Source organism: Eschrichtius robustus, chromosome 3, assembly GCF_028021215.1.
Source record: "Eschrichtius robustus isolate mEscRob2 chromosome 3, mEscRob2.pri, whole genome shotgun sequence".
Taxonomy (NCBI): domain Eukaryota; kingdom Metazoa; phylum Chordata; class Mammalia; order Artiodactyla; family Eschrichtiidae; genus Eschrichtius; species Eschrichtius robustus.
In genome coordinates this window covers 188,773,587-188,797,863 of record NC_090826.1, presented here as the reverse complement: position 1 = coordinate 188,797,863, position 24,277 = coordinate 188,773,587, and the positions used below count along the sequence as shown (strand labels likewise).

The following is a 24,277-nucleotide window of genomic DNA, read 5'->3' as shown; positions in this document are numbered from 1 at the left end:
CGGCTCCTCCCTGGTAAAAGCACTTTGCCAGCGTCCGGCACTCGGTGACCAACCCTCCGCCAAGGCTGCCACTCACCGCGGCCCAGCTTGCATGCCTCCACCCTCCAGCCTCTCACGCCACCGCCCAGCCGTGTGTCATTCAACCAGCATTTATTAAGCACCTACTGAACACCAGGCGCTGCGCCGGGTGCTGAGCTGCCGGGTCCAACAATGCGGGGTTCCTGCCCTCCGAGCCCAGTCAGGTGGGACAGTGACAAAAGTGGGCGGTGACAAGGGCTGGGCCCGGGGCTGGATGTTACATGCCTGGGACTGACCTCTGACCTCTGCGGGCTCCGCAGAAACTGTCATCACCCGGCGGGGCTGGTCCCCACACGGCGGCGGCCAGGCACCGTCCTCGTCGCACGCAGCATCGAGGGCCGTTTTCTACGCAGTGCAGAGGGGTGGGCCCCCCACATGGCGGCCCTGGCTGGGATTGACCTGGAGCCGAGGGTCCAAAACAACTGCTCCGGGACTCGGTCCCGCCAAGCTCAGTGCCCTCCACTCACCAGCGTCCTTCCAGCCCTGCTCTGACCTCTGCTCCTCCGTCTCGGGGTGTGGAGGTGCGAGGGCGGGAGTTCTGTCCTCCCTGTGGGCCTGGAGCCCCTCAGAGAGGAGGGCGGGGACGTCCCATGGGATCAGAGCTCCCCAAGGGCGCCCAGGAGCAGGGAGCAGGGGCCACGGCCGGAGGACCGCGGCAGCCCCAGGGTGGGAGGGAGTGCGCTTTGTGTGCAGAGCTGCCCGAAGCCAGCCCTGGCCCTGTTTGTTTAGCTGAAGCTCTGTCCTGCGGCCTTTATTTCACCAGATAAAGAGGCGGGTGTGCCTGGGGGGAAAATGGGAGGACGCCCTCTATTCAGAGTCGCCCCCCACCCCACCCAGCTGGAAGCCTCCCTCTCACCTCAGGACCCCTTGCCCCCTTCTCATCCCGGCAGCTGCCCTCGCCCAGCCTTGCCCATCACGGCCAGATGGCGCTCTCAACTCTCAGCTTGAATCTAGCAGGAAAGAGCGGACGCTGGACGTTCAGAGCGTATAAGAGCCACCTTTGCTGGGACGGACCCGTTGTACAGACGCGGCTCAGGAAAGCAAGGCCCCTCTGGGGCCACCGTCCCGGGTCCGGCCCCCTCCGTTTGGGTGCCTTCTGTCGGCTCTGGCACATCCTTGGCCTCATTTAGTCTAATCCTTTTATCAGGCCGGGAGTGAAGCCTTCTTTATTCCCTTTTAAGTGAAGAAAGGGAGACTTGGAAATATCAAGTTACTGCCCGTCTAGTCACAGTAAGTGGCAGAGCCAACCCTGCGGGGTTGGTTCTGTTGAGCCCAGCTGGGTCCCAGCCCGCCCAAGGCTGAAAGGCGTGGCAGTGGGGTGGCAGCTCGGGAACAAAGGAGGGGATTAGGGGGAGAGAGGAGGGCCTCTGTGTCCCGCTCCTCCAGCTGCCAGGACCGGTGGAACTTTCCAGAGTCCGGCCCCCTCCTCCAAGTTCACCTGGTCGGGCGCACCCTGCGCTCTCCACCCAGGGAGGTCCCGCCTGCCTGCAGAGCCTCACCTGTCCCTCCCATCAGCCCCTGAGGCCCCGATGCCTGGTCCCGGGGCGTTTCCTGCCACGTTCTGCGCTGCTGGTCACCTGTCCACCACCTTCGTCCTCCCCTCTGGCAGGCACTCCGACAACCCGCCCTCTTCCCCAGCCCCACCTGTCTGGTTCATGGACTTGCAGGAAGGCTAAACCACGGTCTCCACTAGCATCCCCACCCAGGGAGAAGTGCTGCCTGAGGTCCAGCCTTGCTCCCTCGTGCTGCGGTTGCACTGACATTTTCCCCTGGGTAAAGTACTTTGTGGGCTCTGGGGCCAGACTGCCGGGTCTGACCTTGGTCCGACCACTTCCCAGCTGCTTGATGTCAGCAAGTTGCTTTTCCTCTCTGTGCCTTAGTTTCTGCACCTACAGCTGTTATTCAATAGACCCTCTTCAGGGAATTGCTGTGCAGGGGGTCAGCCCTGCCCACCGGGCACACAGCATCCCGCCCTCACCGGCATTCACCCCAGGGCCTTCATCTGGAGAAGCAGCTCTGCGAGGTTCCATCAGAGAGGGGGTAGGGAGGGCATTCTGGGTCAGCCCTGCCCTTAGGAGACACCAGCTGCTGCTTCTCTCTGCAGCCTCCAAAGTGTGCCACCTACCTCAGCCCTGATTGTCTCATCTTTGATCTTCTGATCTCTGGCCAGGGTCCCCAGCCAAAGGCATTCCTGTTTCCTGGCCTTCTCCAAGGAGAGGCAAAGGGCTGGGTGCCTCCCTGTCCCCTGGGCTCTCTCCTCCCTGTGCTGTGGGTGTAGCCAGGACTCCCACAGAGGCCCTGGGACCAGGATACAGCCCGGTCCCTTTGGGGGTGTCTGAGGGGAGGAGGGTCACAGGGATGGGCCGCCACTGGGCATGGTGCCCTGGGCCGGACACTGCTGGAAAGATGCCTTCAGCTTAGTTCCTGCTCCTAGCACCCATGTGCAGAGCCGAGCCGAGCACGGGAGGTGTGTGTCCCCTTGTGCACACAGGGAAGGAGGAGGGCACACCCTGCCCTGAGGAGGCCAATCTGAGGACACCTTCAGACCACAGGCACAGCTGGACAGAGCCAAGGACGTTAGTGTCGGAGGAGTCCCACGCCTGAGGACCAGGACACAGTCAGGGAGGGCTTCCCGGAGCAAGGCCAAGAGGGACAGGGTAGCCCTGAGAAAGTGGCTTGACTGAGAGTTTTGCAAAGGGTGGGCCTGGGCTGGGCTGCTTAGGGCCGCAGCGAGAGATGCTGCAGTGGGCCGAAGAGTGGCCCTCAAAGAGATGTGCCCAAGTCCTGATCCCTGGGACCTGTGCGCCTGACCTGACTTGGAAAGGGTCTTTACAGCGAAATTCAGTGAAAGATCTTAAAACGGAGGAGCTTCTGGGTGGGCCCTGAATCCAATGACAAGTGCCACTAGAAGAGACACAGAGGCACACGCAGAGCAGGCAGTGACGAGGTGACAGGTGGTGGTTGGAGCGATGCGGCCACGAGCCCGGGAGCCAGCAGCCCCAGGAGCTAGAGGGGGCTGCAGTAGATGAGGCCCCGCTGACACCTGGATTCCACAAGAGAGTCATTCCTGCCGTTTTAAACCACCCGGTTTGCGGTGCTCTGTTATAGGAGCCACCGGAAGTGATGCAGGGAGCACGGACCACAGGCCCCTCCCACATCTCCCCCCGCCCCGCCCCGGGAAACACACTCGCACCCCTGAGCTGCCTCTAGGATCCACTGTGACCCCAAGATTCCACTCCTGGGCGTCCGTGCTCACCAGACACCCATCCAGAGCTGCTTGCGGCAGCCCCACCTGTAAGGCCCCAAACTGGAGGGCCTGTCCGCACGCCCCGTGTCCTCCCGCAGTGAGGACCGGGCAGCCGTGGGAGTAGCATGGATGGATCTTCAAACACGGTGAGGGGGAGGGGCAGACACAGCAGGGCTCCGTCCACGTAAAGTCTAAGCACAGGCGAAAGGTGCTGGGGCTGCTGAAGCCACGGCCGGGGTTGCCCGGGGGGTGGGGTGGCGGGGGGAGACCGGGAGGGGCGGTCGACGCTGTTTCTTGGCCTGGGTGCTGGTTGCGCAAGTGTACTCAGCTTGTGGAAATTTACTAGGACACACTTGCCACATGTACTCTCTTCTTAAATGAAAATAAGTTTAAAAAATTAGGGGCGGGTGGGGGGGGGCTCTTTCTGAAAGTCCTCCGTGAGCCTGGTGTCGGCTAAGGGCTCCCTCTGGATTCCCTGGTTCTACTTCCCAGCCTTTGCCTCGTGGGACGGAAATTGCATGTGTGTTTCCGTGTGTCTTTTCACCTTACTCATCTGCGCATCCCCTGGCATGCAGTAGGTGCTCAATAAACACCTGCTGAGATTTGCTGCACAGCCAGGGGCACGGTGTTCTCAGACTCGCCCCAGAGGCCCCTGGCCATCGGTCCCAGCGCCCTGGGTCATCCCAGGATCCAGTAGGACACACCCTCCCCACTGCTGCCCCCTCCCCTGTGCCTGTCCCCATCCAGCACATGCAGGGCGGTACCCCCTGACCCACCAGCCTGAAATCTATCCCGACACAGACTCGGACCTTCGGAGCCAGACACACAGTGCAGACTCGGGGACCAGCAGCCTCGGGTCCCCAGAGCGCTCTCTCCATCCAAGCCTGCATAGCTTTCTTTGTCTTAGCTTGTTGGAAACTGGATGGAAACTTTCAAAAGAGGTTTTCTTTTTAAAGAAATGGTAAAGAGAATGACTAGGAAAGGCAAAAGCTTCTAAGTGGCAGGGTTTATGGGGCAGATGTCTCACTCTCATGAAACCCAAGCCGGCCGACGGGCAGCTTAAGTCTCGGCTCCGTCCTCACCGCAGCCGTCTGGGTGGACGCCACACCTCGGGCCTGCCGTAGAGCCAGGCCAGCACGGCCCCCAGCTGTGAGGGCTGCCCTCCCACCCAGCCTGTCTCTCAGGGGAGCACGTCTGCTCGGCCGCCACACCTCCCGCCGCTACCATTCACTTGTTCATTCACTGCTTCACTCATCCCAGCAATGTTCTTGAGCACCACGTGCAAGGGTGATACCAGCCCTGCTTTCCTGGGGCTGCCAGCCTGGTTGGGAAAGAGACGAGTGAACAGGAGTTAGACCCAGGGGGGCTGAGTCCTAGGGCAGAGCCAGGAAATTTCCCGGAGAAAGAGAAGTCTCAGTCGGCCCCTCGTATCCTAAATCAAGCTCATGCTTCCGGGGCTGCAGGCTTCTTGCCTGAAGCCATTTCTTAACCACATCCTTGCAGTAAATCACAGTGATAGTCACGGGGCGCCACCTAAGTACAAATTAGGTAAAAGCAAAATCCCGGGCGGGGCGGGGCAGGGGTGCAGGGAGTGGCTGGCCAGCTGACGGTCTGACTTATTCCAAGGAGAAGCTGGAGGTTGGTGCTGGGCACACTTTAAAATGCAGATGTGGCCCCAGCAGGTCTGGGGTGGGGTCTGAGCCTTTGCACTCCAGATGCGTCCCCAGAGGAGGAATGCTGCTGGTCTGGGCACCACGCGTTGAGTAAAAGGCTCTAGGATATCCAAGGCACTAGATGGGATAAATCTCCTTTACTCAACCCCTCAGAACCACTTCTTCAATCACTTTTTTGCTAAGTATTGAGCAGACTGACCCACGAAGACATCCAGCTGTGGCCTGGCCTGGACAAGGATGGCCGGTGGAGGGGACGGCAGAGGCTGGGATCCTGCCCCTGCTCCACCCTCCAACCCCGCCCCCTCCCACGCAGTGGGGTCGCCAGGCGTGGTGGTTGGCTGCAGGCAGGAGGGCTGCCTGCAATGCCACGAGATTCCCATGAGGGGCAGGCCCAGGCCTTCAGCCTCCTCAGCAGCAGGACCACCCAGCACTCCCGTCTCCGGGATCCCTGGGACCACCCAGCACCCCCGTCTCCGGGATCCCTGGGGACCACCCAGCACCCCCGTCTCCAGGATCCCTGGGACCATCTCCAAGGTTGCCTCTCTAGGCCAGCTGCACCGCCCCCCCCCCCCCCCCGCAACCCGGTGCCTCCAGGGCCAACAAAGTAGGAGTAGCTGCCCCTCTCTCCCCTCTGAGCAGAACAGGAAGGAAACTGGAGGTATCATAGCAGGAGGGCAGAGGGACAGCAAATTCCTGGGGTGTCGACTCTACAGCAAGCAGAGGGGTGGGGGGGGACTGATCTGTCACGGGGGGCGCAGCCAGGCAGGGGCAGGAGCTGCCGCAGGACTTCAGGAGGGCCCCCAGGCCCAGCTTCCAAACCCACCCCTGGCATTCCGCTCTGCCCACTGCGCCCCACAGGCTCCAGGGTGTCCTCAGCACGGGGCAGGCCAGGGTCTGGGGGGCCCAATACTGCCCGGCCCCACTCCCCACGCTCAGCAGGGACCTGGGCCCACAGCACGGTGCCTTTGCGCCCCCCATCCCTGCGCCAGTGTGGGTGGTGAGGCTGATGCTTTCTGGCGGGTGGGAGCAGGGCAGGCGCAGGGGGCGGGCACCCTGGGCTTCTGCATTCAGAGCAGGGGAGACGGCGCGAGGCGAGGGCTGGTGTGGCGTCGACTGGGGCGGGGCGGGCTCGGGGGGGGGGGGGGTTCCTCTTTCTGCTGGCTGCCGGTGGTTAACGCGGGGCCTTATTCTGGCTGGGCGCACAGCCCCGGAGGTGCTGGGGATGGCCCTGCCTCGTCCCAGCCCCGGGATCTCAGGTCTCACTGGGTGACGCTGCACCTCTCGGGGACCGGGGCCCCTCCCTCACCTCGGCCTCACTCGCACCCCTCCTCCCACTCCGTCCCCTCTGCTTCTACAATCTCCTGGGACGAAGAACTACCCACCCAGCAGGAAACAGGCCCAGAGACCAGAGGACTTGTCCTCAAGCTCCCAGCAAGCTGGGGGCAAAGGCAGAACTGGAGGCTGGGGCATCCTGATTCCAATCCCACTGAACAGAGAGGCGCCCAAAGCTGCAGCCGAAACCGGAGGAGGGCCCCGTCGACACCCCCATTCTTCCCTACCATGCAGCCCCGAGTGTACCGCCGCAGGAGGGGGGACCCGGGAGGGGAGGGGGCCGAGCTGGCAGGGCTCTGCAGGGTGGCGGCAGGGTGGGTGGACTGACACAGCCACTTGCTGAGTCCTTGTCTCCCCCTCGTTTGTGGTGGGGAATCGTCAGTGTAATACCAGTGCCCAGCACAGCCGGGCGCTACTGAGTATACACTTAACAAACTGTGGGATAAATAAGACCACGTCAAGTGGTTACTGTGTGTCAGGCACCTTTCCAAGCGCTTCCGTATATTAACTCGTTAACCGTCACCCCGACCCCACCCCGTTCGCACGGAGGCCTTGCCCACTGGAGCCCGACACCTGGCCGGTTCACAGAAGCGGGGGTGTGCGGGGCTCCCCCAAGCACAGCAGCCCGTGGTCCCCACCCGGCAGATGCCACTCGCAGGCCAAGGAGCCCCCCGCAGTGATGCCCACTCAGGTGCGTCTGGACAGGGGCTGCCTCCATGCATGGCGTCCCTCAGAAGGGGCGCCCGCCCCATCCTCCAGCCTGTCCTGCCCGAGGTCATGGTTCATCGGGACTCTGGGAACAGAAGCAGAGGACCCGGCAGTCAGGATCCAGGGCACAAGCACGGAGGAGGGGACTCACTTAATTTACCAACACCTGGGATGGGAGGCAGGTGGAGACCCTCATTCTACCAACAAGGGCAGGACCAGCGCAAAATAAGAATGAGGCCCTTGTTCAAAAACTATTAAGACCTTTGAGGTGTCGACAGCAGAGCACTAGCCCAGGATGGCTCCTAAGGCGGAAGAAGCACACCCAGCAGCCAGCCTGGCTGCGGGGCGGCCCAGGTCACCGGCTCACCAGCGCTGGCTGGTCACCGTGCTGGGAGACCAGGTCCTGAGTCTGCCCCAAGGTGCCTGAGGGCGGGACCCGCCTGTCCCCACTCCCTCCGGCTTTTGTCCTTGACAATTGTCCTCCCAGCCTCCTAATCAGCACCCACCACAAAGGCAGGGGATTCCTTTACGGCCCTTGCTGCCTCGGTGCTCACAGCCCCAGACACGTGATCCACCTCCCGGTCCCCAGCACCCACCCGGGGGCCCCAGACCTGAGCGGGGGGAGGGGAGGATGAGGGCAGTTCCTGTAAGTGCCGCTCATGCCCCGTCCAGGGCGCCCCCTGCAGGTGGAGGCCCAAGCCGGGTGGGCGCGCGTGTGTCTCTGTGTGTATGTGTGTGTCTGTGTGTGTCTCTATGTGTCTGTGTGTGAGTGTGTGCGTGAGTCCGTGTCTGTGTGTGTGTGTGTATGTGTGTGTGTCTCTATGTGTGTGTGTCTCTATGTGTCTGTGTGTGACTGTGTCTGTGTCTGTGTGTATGTGTATGTCTGTGTCTGTGTGTCTCTATGTGTCTGTGTGAGTGTGTGTGTCAGTCTGTGTCTGTGTGTATGTGTGTGTCTGTGTGTGTGTCTCTATGTGTGTGTGTGTGTGTGTGTGTGTGAAGGGGGGTGTGATGTCCTGAGGAGAAGCGCACCAGGAGTGAAGTCCTGCCTGTCTGAAGGGGGAGGCCTGGCCCCGCCCTGAGACCCCCCCCATATGAGAGACATCAGGAGCCTAAATCAATGAGGCAGGTGGACAAACAGATGGGCACCCCCTGAGCAGACGTGGGCGGCAATGCAGCCTGGTAGTTCTCAGGAAGGGAACACACCCCCAGTGTCAGCTCTCCGTCCCCCAAGCAGGGCCTGCTTGACACACGCTTCCTTGGGGGAGGTGGGGGAGACGACCGCCTGCCTTGCAGTGACTCCCCCAGGGCCTGCACGGGGGCGGCGGGCAGGCATGGGCTTTGCCCCTCCGTGCCCGCCCCCCGCCGCTCCTGCTCTGGACCGGCCTGCCGCAGCGTCACCCCCCCACAGGCTGCATGACGCGTGCCCTGGTCTCATCTCCCCCGAGTCCCCCTGCCTCATCTGAGCGGGGAGCAGTCCGGCCCCACGAGGCTGGATGCAGAGAAAGCCTTCGGCTCGGAGTCCGGGCAGACGGGGATGCTCAGCCCCCGTCCGCGAATGAATGAACGAGTGAGTGAAGGTTCGCTTCCACCGCGGCCGGGGGTGGGGGCGGGCAAGGGCTTTACCTCTGACCGCTGGCCAATGGGCCGGGGCTGGGGGCTGCAGCACAAGGGAGAGACGTCTGCAGAATGCGCACAGGTGCTCACGGCACCTGGGGCTTAGCCACCGGGACGTCCCTGCCCACTCAGCGTACTGCCCTGCGTGCGAGGATCGTGAAGCAGATCTGCATTCAGACAGGTCACCTGGGGAGGCATCCGTCCCTCCCACAGGAAGTGTCAGAGGCCCTTGGTGGCGGCTGCCTTTGATGCTTCCCGGAGTCAAGGGTAACTCAGGTCGGGGGGCAGGCGGTGATTCAAACTTGCAAATCGCTCAGGGCATTGGAGTAAACCTTGACGTTCCTGGTGCCCGTAGGCCCCTAAGAAAGCAATGCACTGGGCTGGGGGGTAGACGGGGACGGTGGACCCCCTTTGCACCTCTGCTCCCCGTCCCTCCAGGAGGCCAAGTCCAAATCCCTGACACCCTGCCCGCCGCGCCATCTGGACACCCCCAGGGCCGCCCACCTCCTCCAGCACCCCAAAGGCCAAGGGGGAGGGGAGAGGCCGGGGGTTCGTTCCAGATCTGACTCTCTGGTCTTGCTCCCAGCAAAGCCCTGGCCGCAGAGTTGCGGGAGGACCAGGGCGCTGCAGGTCCGCCTCGGCTTCTCACCCCAGTGCCCCCGGGAGGCCGGTGGGCGACGGCACTGAGCTGGGCAACTCCCCCATCCACGGGAGCTAAGGAGATGGAGGCCAAGGACAGGCAGGGGCAGTGGGCCCGGCAGCGGGCAGCACCGGGGCCAAGACCTGACCCTTCCTGCTGGCCAGGTGTACACCAGACTTTCCCACCACAGCAGGGCCTCCGGCTGTGCATGTGCCAGGGGCCCCCAGCCTGGCCGGATGCTGCCTGGAGAGGCTGGACGATCTACCCCAGCTGCCGAACGCCTTGAATTGTGGTCGGTTGTTTTTTCTTTTTTTAATGTGCCCTGAGGAGAAACAGGCAGAAAGCCCTGCTCTGGAAGGTCCTGCCTCGGGAGGGACGGACGAGGCCGTGGACAGAAGGCCAGCTGCCCTTGCCTCTCCCGGGCTCGTCCCTCCTCCCCCCAGAGGGCCTGCCTTGCCCGCGACCGACCCGTGTGAATCTCCCACCCACCAGGGCTCAGGCTAGGCCTCTCCCCTCCACCCCCAGGGCCTTCCCCGACCAGCCCGTCCTCTCACTCTTCCGAGGCCCCGACCCCACAGCTGGTCCCCCAGATACACCCCCGTGTCCACCAGCTCCGGAGGCCACAGCGGGCAGGAGGGATAGGGGCCGCCGCTGACTCTTCCCGACAAAGGAAAGAAACAGGCTCTAAGGGGCTGCTCCAGAACCCCTGGTCTGCCCCACGAGGCAGCGTGCACGTGGTTAGGAGGCAGCAGTGGCTGAAATCCCAGCGTCAGCAAGTGCTGGCTGGCGGCCTTCATGGGCTCCTGAGCAAGGGGCTCGGTCTCCTCACCTGTAACATGGGGATGAAGCTGGTGCCTCCCTCAGGGGTTTACACGCTTAAATGGAGGCAGTAAATGCCGACTGTTACCCTGACAGGTTAAGGCAGCGCCACCAGCGTGATGGCAGCTGCCCAGGTACGTCTGCAGGGCTCCAAGAATGGGCCCTCCCAAGATCTAGTGTTTTCCCGAAGAAACTTCTGGACTTCCTGGGAAAGTGCAACCAGGAAGGCATTTCCACCACCCGCTGGAGTAGAGAGGGGAGACAGAAAGCCCGGCTCGAGCTGCTTCCCTGGCCCCAGCCCCAGGCTCTACACTTCACAGGTACTCAGAGGGGACCCCGATCCCCAGGCCGTGGAGAGCTCGGGGTACAAGCCCCCCTTGCTGGCTCTGGGGAGGAAGCAGGTAGCGGCAGGAAATGGGACCCAAAGGAAACCTCGGCTCCTGAGGCTCTGGTCTCAGGGCAGCCAGGGGCAGCCCCCGCCTGCCGCTGCCAGCCCGCCAGGGGCCCACGCTGGCAGGGCTCTGGGGGGCGCAGTGCCAACCCCGAGCTCTCCTCCCCACCGTGTCCTTCTGCTGCTTGCAAAATAACTCTCTGCTCTCTGCCCAAGTTTGGCCTCTTGGGTGGTTTTCTTCTCCTGAGACCTGTTCTCCCATTTCTGAGGCGGGAAGACAGGCCTGAATTACTAGAAATTGGGGACCACCCCCTTTTACCAAGGGGCTAGTCAGCACAGAGGGGCCCCTACAGTTCTGAGAGCCCCCAAGTCAGCGAGTCCGTCTCAGTTTGGCTCAAAGAACTTGTCTTTTCCAACGTGGGGGCCGAGGGTTGGAAATTTCTCCTGCACTCCCGTCCCTTGTACCTTCCCAAGGGGCCCAGAGCCCTGCTCCTAAGGTCACACAACCGTTAGGGTCCTTGGAGCCCCTCAGGGCGTGTCCCAGGGCAGAAAGGGAGCCAGATGCCTCGGCCCGTCCACACCTAGCTTTCCTTGTGCTGCACCGGAGAACCTGCTCATTCCACGGAGCTCGGTTTCTGGGGAGAAGCTGGACTCTCCAGACAGTAGTCACCTGGAAGTCCAGACTTTTCCTCTTGGAAGAGTCCCCACAGGTGCCAGGCTGGCCCATCTCCTCCAGGGAGCCCTGCGAGAATGGTCACTTCCTCCATCCTCCCCCTCCCCCCCCCACCCACCTGTCCCCACCAGGAGCCCAAGAGCACAATGGGCTCCAGGGAAGGTCATTTTCCTGAAGGTCAGTGGGAGGGGGCTTGATTAGTAAGGAAGGAGGGAGAGAGGGAGGGAGGTAGGGAGGGAGGAAAGGAAGAAAGAAGGAAGGGGGCTTCCCTGGTGGCGCAGTGGTTGAGAATCCGCCTGCCAATGCAGGGGACACGGGTTTGAGCCCTGGTCCGGGAAAATCCCACATGCCGCGGAGCAACTAAGCCCGTAGCCCCGCACCACAATGAAGAGTAGCCCCGCACCACAATGAAGAGTAGCCCCGCACCACAATGAAGAGTAGCCCCCGCTCTCAGCAGCTAGAGAATGCCTGTGCGCATGAAGACCCAACGCAGCCAAAAATAAATAAATAAATAATTAATAAAATAAAATAAGTAAATTTTAAAAAAAGGAGGGAGGGAGGGAAGGGGGAGGGGAAGGAGGGAAGGGGAGGGAAGAGGAGGGGAGGGAAGGGGAGGGGAGGAAGGGAGGGGAGGGGAGGGGAGGGAAGGGGGGAAGGGGGGAAGGGGGGAAGGGGGAGGGAGGAGGGAAAGGGGAGGGAGGGGGGAGGAAAGGCAGCCCTATGGGGCTCCAGAACTTAGACTCTGTCTCCCTAAGTCTGCGCCCGTCACAAGCAGCTCTGTTACCCCTCCTGGGCCTCAGTAGGTCCTTTGCAGTTGAGGGTTGAGAAAAACAGCACCCTTGGTCAACGTTTTAAAGCAGACACAAGGCTTTGCCCCTTTGTCCCGTGGCTCCTCCCACCACCCTTCCCAGTGAACCAGTGAATGCTGTCGGCGTTTCCATTCTCAACATGAAGAAAGGGAAACTTTGGAGCGGGTGAGTGGCGGCCAGAGGACACGCAGTCCATAAACCGAAGTGCTGAGACTGGAGCCCAGGGCTCCAGCAGGGCCTCCCCATTGAGCACCCGGCACCGCGCCCGCCCTGCCCGCTGCCTGGTGGGCACGGTCCGCGCGGAAGCCGTCGGGTCGAGCCCTCGGAAGGGGAGAGGCGGGGCTGGCAGGGCTGCCGGGCGACTTTTCTCCTCTGCCCACCACCCACCCGCTGAGCCCGCACCGCTGCTGCCAGAGCCCAGAGGTTTCCTTTTTCTTTTGCCCGGGGCTGCTTCCTGCCTTTCCTTTGAACTGGGGTGTTGGCTCCCCGGCACGCTCGCCCTCCTCCAGCGACCCCCCACACTGGGCCTGCCCCGTGATGGGCCGACCCCGCCCCCCACCCCCGGCTCTGCTTCATAGGAAGGCTGGCACCCAGTCCCTAGGGGACCCTCCTCCTGGAGCGGCTCCCCGCTCTCCCCGGGGGAGGTCCTGAACCAGGACAGGAGGCTCAGAGCCGATCTCTCCTGCGTCTCCGGCCCTGTTTCTCAACAAAACCTGTGCGCATTGTGGTCTGGAAATGTTCTGGCATGGGCTGAGGGTTAGAACTCAAACCCCGAGTTTGTGGGGTGGGGAGAAGCTCAGGCTCTTAGAATCTATTAGAAAAGGACACTGAGGCCTGGCCCGGAAAGGGTGGCCTCTGAGGTCCAGAATGAGAAGAGGCCCATGGATCTCCCAGACGCAGCCCGCAAGGCCACTGTCCTCCCTGGAGCCACATGTTTCTCTGCTTCTTCAGACGACAGGCCCTGCAGGGACCAGCCGCTGCACTGGGGAGCGGGCTGGGGTATCCCACCCGTTGCTGCCTCACCCCCCCCCCCCACCGTCCGCACCTGGCCAGGAGAAAACTAAAGCCTCTCCAGGCCCCAGAGGGCTCCTCCCGGCTCCCTGCAGCCACTCTCTCCTCTTTCATCCCCCAACACACAGACGCGCCCATCCCACACTTCCCACAGTGCTAGCCCCACACTTCCTCCTCCAGGAAGACCTCCTTGACTAACACTTCTTGGCCCCAGTCACCCTAATAACAACACCGCTAACACTGGGCTCTTCCCAAGGGCCGGACACTGTGCCAAACCCTTTACGAACGTTGCCCCAGTGAATGAAGACAACAACCCTGTGAGGCAGGCGTGAGCTCCGTTTACAGATGCAGAAAGTGGCCCAGGTCACCAGCTCGTGATGACTGCAGTCCTGCTCTGCTGTGACCAGCACCTGTGCTGGGACCCCCGCTGTCCCCAGCACCCTGCCTCGTCTCATCACCCCCAGGCCGCGATGAGCAGGATGTAAACTACCCAGAATCTACACACACACCGCACGTGACCTTTCATCAAGCTCAGTGGTCGTCACAGCAGCCTCACAGGGAGTGAGGTCCCAAGGAGGCAGAAAGCTGCCTGACGGGGGTCGCGGAGTGGGGGTCCCCCTTCGCCCCGGCGGCAGAAGGTGATGGAAATGGGTACTGAGGGGTCAGTGCAAGCGAACAAGGGTGATGGAAACGGGTGCTGAGGGGTCAGTGCAAGCGAACGAGCCTCAGGCCTTCTACAAGCAGCTCGGCCCCCCACTCACTTCCTGTCTCTGCTCAACTTTGGGGGCAAAGGAGGGACTCAGAATACTACCCAGATTCTCCAAGTCAGGGACAGCCCTGGGTATTGCCAACAACACATGTATATCTCTGTCCCCTCGCTGTGTGGACGTGGGACGGGATAGAGCAAGGGCCGCCCCACCTTCCGGGTGCCCCAGAGCCGGGGGTCCGTGTCTCCCAGGTGAGTTCCAGGGAGGATATCCAAACCCTCAGGAGTCCCCACGAGCCTCACTGAGACCACGGGTTGGAGAGACGCCAAGGGCCTGTGGGTGTTTGGCGTCGGTCCCTTCAACCCAATCAGCCGGGCATCCGACCCTGAGGGAGTGTCGTCTTTGCAGGTGAGGGTAGAGCAGAGATGCAGTGGGACCAAGAGGGCGGGGCAGCAGTGGGCAGCTCTTTGCACTGGCTGGGTGTCTCTTGGAGCCCAGAGTTCCTTGGTGCCCCCTACGGCTCCATCTCTGGCACCTTCTGAAGGTCATCAAGGGCACCCTCTGACCGGCCGCCCCCTGTACATCCACGTGTTCTCATCTGACCTTTCACCTTCTCCTCCATGTCAGGAAGACGTGTCCACTCCCTCCCACCCCATCCCCAGTGTTCACAGCTGGCGGGACCCCGAGCCCCACCCGGAGCAGCCAAGCACTGACTGAGGCCGGCACCCCGCGGTCGCCTCCCCTCCTCCCGCCACAGCCTGTTCCCTTGGGTGCTGCGCTCACCCCGGGAGCCATTTTCCTCCCGTGTGAGGGTTCAGGCACTGCTCGTTATGTGTCAGGCACTGTGCCGGGGAGTTTACATGACACGTCGCCTCACTTAATCTGCCCACCACCCACTTGTCCCCACGTACAGACGAAGACCCCGAGGCTCAGAGGACTTGGGTGACTCCGTCGGGGGCAGAGCTAGGAAGGCGCCAGGGCTTGGGGGGCGCAGACGAGAGGCCCTGCGGGCCCCAGCATCCGATGAAAGTGTGGGCCATCCCCGGCCAGAGCTGGGCCACTTGGGGCTGGACTGGCATACCCTCACTCTGCTGAGGAGGGAAGGGGGCGGCCCTCACGCCCACCCTTCCTCGGCGCGTTTGTGCCTGGGCCGCTCTCCAGAGAGGAAGAGAAAGGAGGCCCACCGCCCTGCAGAGGCACCCCACTCACCACCCAGACAAGACCCTGCGCGGCCAAGGGGGACCCTGCGTCTTCCCCTCCCTCCAACATTCCAAGGCCTGCTGCTCAGGTCCCCAGGCCGCGTGGGACCCTCCCTCTTGCCCTGGGACGCACAGGCTGAGTCCTGGGAGCGAGGGACATTCTCAGGCCCCAGGGAGACTCAGGGTCGGCTCAGAAAACCCCAAATGCAGACGTGACAGCGCCAAGGGAACTGTGGCGAGACGGTGGGGACAACCCTCCAGCAGCGTGGATTCTGACGGCGACACTGTCCTCTTTGCCCCACGTCCTCCTGAGACAGGATGGCTCTGGGGAAGGAGGTGGGACCAGTCAGCCCCTCAGCCTGGAAAAGGGAACTTTCTCCTGCTTCCCCAGAGAAAGGCTCCACAGAAGTCATTTCCAAACTCTTTTTAGCCACAGAACCCTGTCTTCAAATGAAAAATGGTCCTCCCCACCTCACTCACACACATGTAAAACAGCTAAAGGGGCGCTGCCCTGGTCCCATTTAGTTCAGCAAATACTTGCCTGACTCTAAAAACTAGCTCCCGCTTCCTCAGAGCCCCCAGGCCCTGGAGCCCAAAGCCGCAAAGCTCCGGGACCCCACCTCCGGGACAGATGGCCCAGACTCTCCTCCTCCGAGAAGAGGCCATGGAGGCCCAGGCGGGGCTGAGCCAGGAAGGTTTCCTCCCCAGAGCAGGGGGGAGGCAGGTGGTCTGGAATGTGCCCTCACTCCCTCCTCCTGCCCGGGTGGCCAGGCCAGAGCCCCCAGCCCCCAAGCCCTGCGGGGCAGCTGCCCCCAGTAGGGTCCCCTTCACACATCATCTCACCCCAACTCAGACTCTAAAAACGGCTCTCTGGTTTTCAGCTTGGCACTGCCCACAAATTGGTGTCTCCAACACGGCCTCTTGGGACGTGACTTCAGGGAGGCCCCTGGGGAGCCAGAGGCCTCGGTGGAGGGAGACAGAGCCAGCAGGGTCCGTCTTGGAGGAGACGAGAGTGGGTTAGTCCCCTCTCCTGGCTTCTGGGACCCCCACCAAGGCCACCCAGCTCGAGTGACTGCTCTGCTCTCCTTGCCACGGCCGGGGACAGACAATCTTTCCCCCCACGGGGCCCCTCCCCTGTCCTCCACTGAGTCCCGGCCACCGTCCTGGGCGCTGCTCTGCAGGAGAAGAAACCAGCAAGAGGAGAAGGGGCAGCAGTCTGGGCCCCCCTGCTCAGGGCCCGGAGACCCACCTCTCACCTAGCCTGGGCTCCCACCATGAAGCCCCGAGACAGGGGCCAACTGGGAACCAGTCAGGGAAGCCCGGCCTCACCACTGGCCTGGCCTTCAGCCTGGGACTGTTCTCCCCGCCACGGCCCCGCAGTCCAGGACGGGGCAGAAGATGCCTGGGCCTCGGGGCTCCAGCTGCGCAGGTGCCCCAGACTGAGGCCGGCCCGGCCTCCGCGCAGCCAGGCGGGCTCAGGGAGAAGCGCGCGGTACTCACAGGTAAGCCGTCAGGGGGTCCAGGTCCCCCGGCACCGCCGAGAGCCCGCGCTCAGAGCAGTCGGCCGACAGCATGATGCCGTCCTCGTGGCAGCGGCAGGGGGCCGGGCAGGCGGGCCGCGGGCCAGGCTGGGGGGCGCACGGGGAGGCGCAGAGCGCGGCGCAGAGCCAGAGGGCGCGGAGCCCGGGTGCGCTGGGCATCGCGGCGGCCGGGAGGGCGGCGGGCACCGGCGGCGCACAGTCAGAGAGGAGCAGGCATCGCCGCGCGGTCTTCGCTCCTGGGTTTCACGGGTTGGGCTTGGCAAGGGAGGGCGACACGGCGGAGGAGGAGCCAAGGGAACTTTCTCGCCTCTCGCTCCCCTTCCCTCCTTCCCTCCGAGCTGGCAGGAATTTCATCCAGGAAAGAAAAAAGCGAACAACCCGGAGAGCGGAGAGCGGGACCTGCAGGCGTTTGGGCTGCGGGCTCAGGACCTTGTGCCCGAGGGGACAGCCTCGGGGCCACAGGGGATCGGAGGAGCACCCCGGAAGCACCTTCTTTGTTCGAGGTCACCCACTTGGGGGGGAGCAGCCCCAGAAGTGCAGCTCGGGGTCACCCTCTGCAGCCTGGCTCCTGGGGAGGGGAGCGAGGGGTTGTCTCGCCAGGTGAGCCGTGAAGGGCCGGAGCCGCGGGGTGGGTGGAGGTCGGGCGGCTACAAGGAGGAGCCTTCCAGCCGAGCCCCAGGCCCGCCACTAGAGAAGGTGTGACGTTCACCCACAAAGCGTCTTGCACGCGGCCCCAGTCAGGTGTGAGCCCGGGAGCCCCGGACCCTGCTCCCGGGATGGAGCCCGGCGCCCGGCTGGGGGACGCGCCCACCTGGCGGTCCTGGCCGGCCTGAGTCGGCAGGTCGGCGCCACCTGGAGGCCAGTCCGGCAGCTGCAGCTCCACCAGCCTGAGGCTGGAAGGGCCAGGCCGGAGGCTTGAGGGGGAGAGACAGTGGCTGAAGCTGGGCTCATCCCGGCACCGGGCCAAGCCCGGGGTGGAGTGAGAGCCGGCCGCGTCTCCTGACCTTGCTGTCCCCCCACGGTCCATCCTGAGTGTACAGCAGCAGCCTGGAGGCCTCAGGGCAGCCAGGGGCCCTTCATCCAGGACCGCCACCCCCCAGGGCCACTCATCACCTCCCTCCCATTCTCTGCTACTGCTCTCACCTCCCGGGCCCCAGGGGCTGCACGGCTGGGCCAGGAAGGCGGGAAACCGACCCTTGGCCTCCGGGGGGTGGGGCTCGGCCCTGACGTAGATGAGCCCCCAGGGAGGCCTGGGTGGTCCTCGTGCACGGAGGGCCGGAGAGACCACAGGGGCGCTGCCTGCCCCCCAGCTCGGCCGTGTCCCCGGCCTCACTCCCCACTCGCTGCGGCCCCCTTGCAGCTCTGGTGCAGGGGCCCTGCTGCCCCCTCAGCAGGGGCGGGGCCCGGGGGCCCAGAGCGAGTCTCCAGCCCGCCTACTGGAGGGTCGTTATGGGCCAACCCCGACTCCTGATAAACGTGTGTGACCCAGCCCGGGAGGCCCAGGTGAGCGGGAAGCCTGCCTCTCCTCCTCCTCCACAGGCCCACGAGGGCCCTCCCGGCCTCCCACCCCTTGTCTTTCACGAGGAGCTCGGGGTGGCCAAGGAGAGCCCTGCCCCCTCCCCGATTCGGGGTCTGACTCCTTTCGGGGCCTCCTGCTCTGGTTTGTCCAGGCTTTCCGTGTCCCCCAGGCCCTCTACCGGTAGCAGCTGGGGCCCTGCCTCTGGCACCAGCCGTCCAGGGCCTCGTGGTTGATGAGGGGACAGATGGGCCATGGGTGATGGTGTCGCCACGGTGAGCACTCCTGCCCTCCTTTCTGCTTCTCCTCCTGGTTTTCCCTCCCCAGACTCCCGCACTGTGGTGGAGCGAAGGAGGCCGAGAAAACCCAGCCGCTCTGGCCACGCCGCAGCGAGCCCCCGGCGCCTGCCGCCGGCGGCGGAAAACGGGAAGGCCGGGTCGCGGGGGGCAGGGCCAGGCCGGTCCTGCTGCACACAGGGCAGCAGCTGTGCCCCCTCGCCCCGAGTAACCGGCTCTGAATCCAGGGCTCCCCCGGACACTAGAGGCTAGATCTGAGGAACGGGGAAACTGGAGGGCGGGGCTGGGGGCTGCCCCGCGAAAGCCACCCGCCAGGCCCCCCCAGCCCCGCTCCTGTTTCCCACCAGGCCCTGGCATGGACGGACAGAGCGCACTCGGCCTCTGGCTTGACCACATCCTCTATTCCCCGACTCGGCCCCCTCACAGCACGGGGCCCGGCGGGCGTGCAGGCTGCCCTCCAGGGGAGCCAGGGCCGAGTGGGCCTGCGGGGCGGCCGCCGGCACCAACGCAAGCCAGCCTGTCCACAAGCGCGCTGTTGAGACAGTTGTAGAGGTGGATGAACTGCTCCTGGGGCAGAAGGGGAGGACGCAGTGAGGGCGGCTGGACGGTGCCGGTGCCGGGAAGGCTCCCTGTCCTCCACTGAGAGCAGCAGCCTGGCGCCACCTGGCGGCTGCCCGAGTGCAGCGGGGCACAGCCCTCCCACCGCACCCCACTCCCGCCCCTTCCCTCCCACGGCTAAGCCCGCCCCCGCCCCCGTGGCCTCTCACCAGCGTTGGGGTCATGAGCCCACAGGCCTGTGACTGCTGCAAGGCCACGGTGACGACGTCCACGAAGCCTGCTGCAGCAGCTGGTCCATGGCCAGGAAGGTGCCCAGCTGGGCCACACCCTTGCTGCAAAGGACCTCGAGTTGGAGGGGCCCCTCGGGGGTGGGGGCAGGGCCGGGTGCCCAGGCAGGCACGTGGGGAAACCCAGCCTGGGCCTGGGGACCGGGGAGGGGCGCCGGGCACGGCCACAGCCAGCCGGGGCCCCAGTGGGCAGGGGCGTCGGGGGACAGATTCCCGAAAGACGACGTCAGGGCAGAGCGAGGAGGGGGCTGTGTCCTGACCCTCACCCCAAGCCGCGGGGCAGTGAGGTCTCTGCCTGCTCCTCCCGGGCCCCGTCCAGCGGCACCTGCAGTGGCTGAGCAGCGTGCCTGGCTTCTCCAAGCCCCGGGAGCAGCACTGGCCCACGGCAGCCAGGAAGGGCAGCAGGGTCATGGTGGGGAGCTCCTGCCCCGGCTCCCCGCACGGAAACTGCAGCCTCTGCACCGGCCTCTCCTTCCTGCTCCCCCTCTGGGCAAAGACGTTGGCACCGGTGCCTGGAGGGGCCGGGACTGCCCCGCGGAGCCCACCCCCACCCCACGGCCCTAGCTTACACGTGTGACACTGAGGAGGGTGCAGGGCCATCCTGCAGCGCTGCTCTCAGCCACCTAGTGCACGGTCTCCGCGTCCGTGGCAACGGGCTGTGACTCCGTGGGCCAGAACTCCTGTGACCAAACCGGGTCAGGGCTGCTCGGCCGGCCAGCCCATCCCCACCCAGGCCCTGGTCACACCACACCCCCATCCCAACCCCCAGGCATCCCACCCTCTGCCCCTGTTCCATCACCTTCTCCCGGGAGTCTGGCAGGCACAGGGAGACCAGCACGCGAGCCCCGTGCTCCCACACCAGCTCCCAGATTTCTGCGGGCCCCGGTCAGCATGACGTGATCGCGGCCAGAGGGCCCGCCCTGCAGAGCACAGGGTGTCCCCTGCCCGTCTCAGCTCTAGGACCCCCAGCCCCCCAGCCCCAGACCAGGAAGCACCAACGGCCCAAGGGCATGGTCTCACGGGGAAGAGCCAGGCTTCGGGCATCTGTACAGCAGGGCCGTCCTCCGCCGGAGGGGACCGCTCGTGACAACAGCCGTCTGCGGGACGAGGGTGAGGGTGAGGCCGCCAGAGGTCCCAGCCTGGCCGACGCCCGATGCCCGGTCCACCCACAAGCCCACTGGCACTCACGGGAGGCCGTGCTGTCCTGCCCATGGCCGGGAGAGGGCATCGCAGAGCCCGCCTGGTCCTTGAGGGCCTGGAGCGGGAGCTGGGGTGGGTGACCGGCAGAGGGGCACCATGAGACAGGCCGCAGAAGTGGTGGCACGAGGGGACCCCGCGTCGTCGTGCCGCCCGGCCCGCAGCCACCTCGTGCTCCCCCAGGAAGCCAGCGCTGCCATCGGCCACCCGCTCAGAGCACGCCCGGGGGAAGCTCCTCACGCGGATGGGCTGCGGCCTGGGCGGGGCGCGGGCCGTGTCGGGGGTGCCGGAGGCTGCCCAGCTCCCACTCCCGGTCTCCTCGGCCCTGCGTGGACGGAGTTGGCAGCCTGTTGGTGGGAGGGACGGGGACCCTGCCCCCCACCGGACAAGGTTCCTGGAGCTGCACGTACTCAGAGGTGCTGGGGCCCCTTCCAGGATCCTGCTCAGGAGGCAGCCGTGCAGGAAGATGTACTGGCTCTGGGGGGTGGGGGACGGGAGGCGGTCGGCTGAGGGACCGTGGCCCAGCCGGGAGACTTCCAGGCCCTGACCAGCCAGACAGCCCGGGGCAGGTGAGGGGCTTTGGGGAGCCTTCCCGTGGGGCCCCCCCGCGTCAGAGCTGGCAGGGGCCCGCCCACCTCCCACCCCCCGCACAAAGGGAAACAGAAGCCCCGATAGGAGGGTGAGTGTCCGAGCCCCTCCCCCGGGTCCTTCCCTGGTCGCTGGGGACCCTGTGGCCCGGCCGTCTGCCCCATCCCCTCTCAGGGTCCGCAGCCCACCCGCCTTGCCCTCACGGGGTCTGGATCGTGAGGGGCCGGTGCAGGCGCAGCGAGCACACCATGTGGAACACGTCCACTGTATCCTCCTCCTCCGGCTGCTGCAGCAGCCTTGACAGGGCCACAAAGGTGCCCGAGCGGCCCACGCCTGCGCTGTGGGTCAGAGGGCCCAGGGCTGTGAGGGGGGGCCCTTCCCCACCCCACCCCCCGCCACCCGCCGCCTGCCTCGCCTGCATGCACCAGGATGGGCCCTGCGCCTGGGGCGGCCCACGCCTGCTCCCGAACCGGGTCCACAAAGGCCAGCAGGGAGCTGGGGGTCTCGGGGACGCCGTGGTCTGGCCGGGTGGTGGACTGCAGCTGCTTCACTGGCCGCTGCGGTTGCTGGGCAGCCTGGAGGTTGGGGGGCAGAGGAGCCGCTGCTCCGTCCCCTCCTAACCCACTGTCCTCTGCTCAGCCCTCACTCTGTCACCAGATCTTGAGGGCGGGGTGCTGCCCCCCACACTGGGATGCTCCCCTTGGCTCCTCCAGCCTCCCGGGGAGTCTGCCTGCAGGGGGCCCAAGGGGGAGGGGGCACTGCTGCCCCAGGAGGTCACAGCCTGGGAAGGCAGATGGGGCCCAGGGGTCTGGGGTGAGCAGGGGCCCTGAGCCGAGCGCAGGGCAGGGCAGAAACCGTCCCTTCTCAGCCAACTTCGGATGACCCTTAGCCTTCCCTGTGCTTCCCTACCCTTCCCTAACCTCCAACCTCCTGGGCAAGGGGGAGGCCAGGGGCCCAGGAGGCGAGCCGACCTTCCAAGGAGTCACCCCCGCCTCGCTCGCGGGCACACACGTGCTGCAGCTGGAAGTCCCGCGTGGTCCACTCGCCCTCGGGCTCCTCGGCCAGGAGGTGGACGGTGATGTGACCGTGGGTGACAGGGGTGGAGTCGGCTGGCCAGTAGTGCTCACATAGCACTAGGGCCAGAGGGTCAGAGCGGGGTTGGGGGGCAGGTGTGGGCCCCCCCATCACTGCCACCCCTGCTGTATCAGCACCTCCCACCCATCCGTCTGCCTCTGCCACCCCACTTGTCCAGAAGCCTCTCTCCCCCGGCCCGGCCCCAGCACCTCCACCCCCAGACCTCTATGTGACCCCTGGGGCTTCCAGGCAGCTGCCGGGCTCCTGTGCAAACTGCATGGCCTTACTTAGGACCACCTGGCCTGGCCTCACCCCTACAGCTGGAGGGGCTCGAAGGTGCTGTCCCAGGGCCCCGCACGGAGCAGGGCACGGGCGTGTTTAAAGCAAGGACGCAGACTGGGCCTGGAGCAGGAGAGGGTGGACTCGGTGAGAAACAGCAGAGGCGATGGAGGCGAGTCCAGCTGGGAGCCTGGGTACCGGTCTACTTCCCTGCCCCATCCTGGGCGGCCTCCCAGACCCACAGCTGGTCCTGTGGGGAGAGCCTGCCACCTGGTGGCCACCCCGGGGGCTGTGGCACGCTCACCCGCCCGTTCTGCATGCCCACGGTCAGCATGACGACGACCCGGACCTGCTGCTCCCGCACCAGCCGCCAGAAGTCCTCCAGGGTCTTCTTTAGAGGCCCCTGGGTGGTGATGAACCCCTGCGGGCGGGTGTAGCCCTGGGGGTGGGCAGGATCACGTTAATTGGGGCCCCAGCACACAGCCATGCATCCCACGGGTGATCTCTGGGAGTGAGGACTTTGTGTGCAGGCCGATACGTGTGCACACACGTGAACACACGTGCACCAAGGACTTGGAGACAGCCCCACCTCGATGGGACGATGACAAGACACTGATGGCCCCAAAGTAGCCTCCCCAGGCCACCCCTTCACCACCCGACCCACACCACCTGCATTTCTCCCAGGGCTCCACTGCCCACACAGCTCCCCCAGGCCAGCACTCAGTCCCTCCTCCAACAGCCCCATCTGCCTCTCCTGCCTCCACCCGATGATCCCGCCCCACTCTGTCCACATGTCCTGCCCGGCTCTTCTCTGGGTCTGTCCAGTGGCAATGTCTGCCTCTCTTTCTTCACTTATCAGGATTCTGCTCATCCTTCAAGAGACCAAATGCCCCCTCCTCCAGGAAGCCTTTCTTGATTCCTAGGTGGACTAAACGTTCCTTCTTCACGTGCTCTGAGCACCATACGTGTGCCCTTATTACAGCACTTGTCATGCCGCATGGCAGGTGTCACACACACACACACACACACACACACACACACACACACACACACAACTCCTGCTCCTTTGAAGGTAGGAATCCGCGTAGCCCAGCCCTGCCTCCTGCGGTCCCAGCACAGTGACCAACACACAAGACACACAAGCTGGCGGTCTTCGTGGACGGCTAGGGAAGGACAGCGTGTCCTGCAAACCGGGCCCCTCCCGAGTGGACGCCGCAGCCAGCCCGCAGGTGGCTCTACCGGGATGACGCTGGCATTGACGTAATCGGAGTGAGGCTCTCCGTCCAGCGGGGTCAGCCTGACCCGGGAGTGGTCATCTGCAGACGTAAAAGCCGTGCATTCACGGCGGGCACATGCAGCCCCTCCTCCGGGCCGAGCTCCGGCCCCGCACCCCCCTGCCCGCCGTGCTCGCAGGGCAGCACGTGAGGGTAGCGGTTCTCGGCGGTGTCGGCAGGGTGCTCGGCCTCCAGCCTAGGCTGCTCCTCGCCCACCTCCCTCAGCTCCTGCAGAGACGGGGGCCGAAGCAGACCCATGTCACCCCCACACGGGGGGGGTCGTGCACAGCTGGGCTCCCCCAGAGCCTGGGGCGGCAGAGGCCTCACCTCGAACGCCTGAAAGAAAGCCTGGTGGGCACGGGCGCTCTTGGCCTCGTAGCCCTGTCGGAAGCTGTGGGCAGGGATGGGCTGGTGGGTCCACCTGGGGGAAGAGGGACGAGTAGGCGGCGGCCCTGGTGTGCAGAGTCCTGCCCTGCACGCCGGTAGGGGGTGGGCCGCACAGCCGGGTCACCCAGGAGCTAGAAACCAGCCCTGGGCTCCAGGGGCCAGAGAGAGGGGGCAGGGCAAACAGGACCACACTCGGAGGAGGTGGGCATGAGTCTCTGAGGCCCCGTCCCCGGGTCCTGAGGATGGCTCTGGGCATAGCTGCTCACGGCACCGCTCAGGGTGCGGTCAGCAGAAGGAGGAACAGGAGCGATAGAGGGTAGATTACAGTCCAACATCGGAGAGAAAGAAGGAAAAGGAAGCGACTTGGCCTGAAACCGTC

At 64.8% G+C, this 24,277-nt stretch overlaps 2 protein-coding genes across 3 annotated transcripts in view; both read right to left on the bottom strand.

Moving 5' to 3' along the window:
• LGR6 (leucine rich repeat containing G protein-coupled receptor 6) overlaps nucleotides 1-16,944 on the bottom strand; it is a 99,441-nt gene extending 82,497 nt beyond the window's left edge. Inside the window, exon 1 of one of the 2 annotated variants that reach the window (XM_068541902.1) lies at nucleotides 16,402-16,944. In XM_068541902.1, coding sequence (XP_068398003.1) covers nucleotides 16,402-16,601 — 200 coding nt within the window. In that variant the 5' untranslated portion in view covers nucleotides 16,602-16,944. The remainder of the gene's footprint in view (nucleotides 1-16,401) is intronic. The other variant, XM_068541903.1, reaches the window with a different exon arrangement.
• A 2,778-nt stretch (nucleotides 16,945-19,722) lies between these two features.
• LOC137760782 (receptor-type tyrosine-protein phosphatase V-like) lies at nucleotides 19,723-24,233 on the bottom strand. The gene is made up of 14 exons (XM_068537663.1): nucleotides 24,091-24,233; nucleotides 23,839-23,932; nucleotides 23,649-23,739; nucleotides 23,477-23,553; nucleotides 22,538-22,676; nucleotides 21,896-22,017; nucleotides 21,284-21,459; nucleotides 21,088-21,222; nucleotides 20,703-20,771; nucleotides 20,465-20,552; nucleotides 20,288-20,366; nucleotides 20,095-20,196; nucleotides 19,899-19,972; nucleotides 19,723-19,779 (listed from the first exon to the last, which is right to left on the bottom strand). Exons 1-14 carry the CDS (start codon nucleotides 24,231-24,233, stop codon nucleotides 19,723-19,725), a joined length of 1,446 nt encoding a protein of 481 aa, XP_068393764.1.
• Nucleotides 24,234-24,277: the final 44 nt, after the last annotated feature.

Excerpts from the sequence above, each read along its gene's own strand:
- LOC137760782 (XM_068537663.1), bottom strand. The coding sequence starts at position 24,233 with ATGTTGGACTGTAATCTACCCTCTATCGCTCCTGTTCCTCCTTCTGCT. Across the intron at positions 21,460-21,895 it reads GGGACTTCCAGCTGCAGCAC|GCTGCCCAGCAACCGCAGCG; the intron begins GTGTGTGCCCGC and ends CCCAACCTCCAG. Across the intron at positions 20,553-20,702 it reads GCCCCAGCACCTCTGAGTAC|GCCGCAGCCCATCCGCGTGA; the intron begins GTGCAGCTCCAG and ends CGCCCCGCCCAG.